At 57.9% G+C, this 2,017-nt stretch overlaps 1 protein-coding gene across 1 annotated transcript in view; it reads left to right on the plus strand.

The window, feature by feature from the left end:
* Window positions 1-929: 929 nt before the first annotated feature.
* Window positions 930-2,017, plus strand: part of LOC104083797 (peptidase inhibitor R3HDML-like) — a gene marked incomplete at its 3' end in the record, with an annotated part of 2,936 nt that continues 1,848 nt past the window's right edge. The window contains exon 1 of the mRNA XM_009587424.1: window positions 930-1,190. Within this exon, the coding sequence (XP_009585719.1) occupies window positions 930-1,190 (261 nt within the window). The remainder of the gene's footprint in view (window positions 1,191-2,017) is intronic.

Raw genomic sequence — 2,017 nt, forward strand, 5'->3', positions numbered from 1 at the left:
GCGGGGGGGCGCGGCACCGCCCCCCAGCCTATAAATCTAGCAGGGCTCTTTCCAAACTTCAGGACATTCCCCAGGGGAAGAGTTAAGATGCAGCTTTTGCGTCAGATGCCGCGGCGGGCTGCCCGGCGGGGCTAGGCTAAACCTCTCCCCCGCATCTGCCCCAGCAGGTTGTTTGCAAAGGTCAATCCCAGCGGCTGGCGCCGCCGGCTCAGCTGCTCTTGGCTCAGTCCTCAAGGTACGTAGTCGGGGGAACATCCTCCCTGCTACTTCGGGGAAGGGCTGGCAGGGATGTTAGGAGGTGCATCGGCTGACAGAGGAGGAGATATTCCAGCATTTTTCTTTTTTTTTTTTAATTGCTCTGGTTTTGCGGTGGTTTATTTTTCTTTCCCTGAGATAAAGAGTCGTCAGGATTTCTCGCCGGTGCTTTTAAAACTTGCTGTGCGTTTCTTTATCTGTATGAGATTTCCATTTGTGCTGGGGATTTACTCAACACACCAAATTCCCGGGAAGTTACAAGGCAGGCAGCTGCAGTGAATATCTCAGCATGCTCCTAATTAGCTCCTGCCTGGCAGGTATGTGCGATAAGTGAAAAAATCGGGGAGATTTTGTACTGATTTTGTTTTTTTTTTAAAGAAACCACAAGAAAACCAATTCCCCAGCCATCTCCCTGCTGGTCCTGGGGAATTTGCTGTGATAACTGAGGTTATCAAAGAGATTAATTTTAAAAATTTACTTTGAAAAGCAAAAAAAGGAAAATTTATTTATTTGGGAAGCGGTGTTTGCACGTGAACTGCAAACCTGAGCGGTGCCTGTGTTGTTTTCTCTCCTAGATCCACGTGCCAGCAGCGGGGACCAGCGATCTGCCTTGTCCTTGCTTAACTCCGTGCGGGAGCGGAAAGCCGCCAGCCGGTCCCGCCGGCCGGGCTAGCATGGCGGTGCTGCGCCTGCACCTGTACCTCACTGCCTTGGGCTTCTGGATGACACAGCAGTCCAGCTCCTTCCTGCTGCCCAATGCCACCGAGCTCCTGTCCCCCCCCGGGGGCAGAGCCGTGGGCCTGCTGTGGGGCGTGGGGGTCCCCCGGAGCCGTCGGAAGCGATACCTCTCCCCTCGCGACATGAGTGTCATTTTGGACTATCACAACCAAGTGCGGGCACAGGTGACCCCCCCCGCCGCCAACATGGCGTATATGGTGAGTCAGGCTCCGGCAGGGGGGGTTTGGGTCCACAGCTCTTGGCTGGTGCCGTGGGGCTGAGGGGCTCACCCATGACATGGGACCCAACCTGGTAGGGACGGGGCACCCACAGATGGGCATGTCAGGGTGCTGCCCTGGATTTGCGGCTGAACATCTGTCCCAGGGGATGTTTCGCACCCCTGGTGCAGGGCAGACCCGTGCACATCCCATGCAGCCTCTGCGCAGGAGGGATGGAGTCCCAATGGGGGGATGTTTCCACCCCGGGCACAGATTTAGGACCCCTGGTTCTGTGCCTGGGATGTCTGGGAGCTTGCAGGCTGCGGGATGGCAGGATCCATCCAGCAGAGCTGCAGAGGTAGCGTTAGGGGAAGGGAGATGCCTACAAGCATGAAAAGCTCAGGTCCCATCCCAAAGCCCAGGTGGGAGCCTTTCCCCTAACTGCAGCCAGGAGGGAGAGCCCCATCTCAACTTCCAGGGTCCCTTGGGAGCGTGCCCAGGGATGCCAGCCCCTGGGAGAAGAAACATGCAGGAGCGAGACAGAGAGGGGCTGCACAGCCTCGCCGGGTCGGGCAGCTCCTCTGGACGAGAGCCACCCTGGGCAGAGCTTTCCCCAGGTTGTCTCAACCCCGCTTGGAGCTCCTAACCCAGCCCGAAAGGGAGGAGAAATGGGGAGCCACCAAGAGGAGGGATTTCGAGCTGGAACAGAGTGGGACTCTTGGCAGGAGGTGCCATGTGCTGCTCTGCTCCCAGGGAGGGGACCGGAGCTCCGACGGAGTGGCTGGGTGGTCCCTGGATGCCTGTTTGGGAGTGCCGGGCAGCAGCCT

This window comes from Fulmarus glacialis, unplaced genomic scaffold, assembly GCF_000690835.1.
Source record: "Fulmarus glacialis isolate BGI_N327 unplaced genomic scaffold, ASM69083v1 scaffold9911, whole genome shotgun sequence".
Classification (NCBI taxonomy): Eukaryota; Metazoa; Chordata; class Aves; order Procellariiformes; family Procellariidae; genus Fulmarus; species Fulmarus glacialis.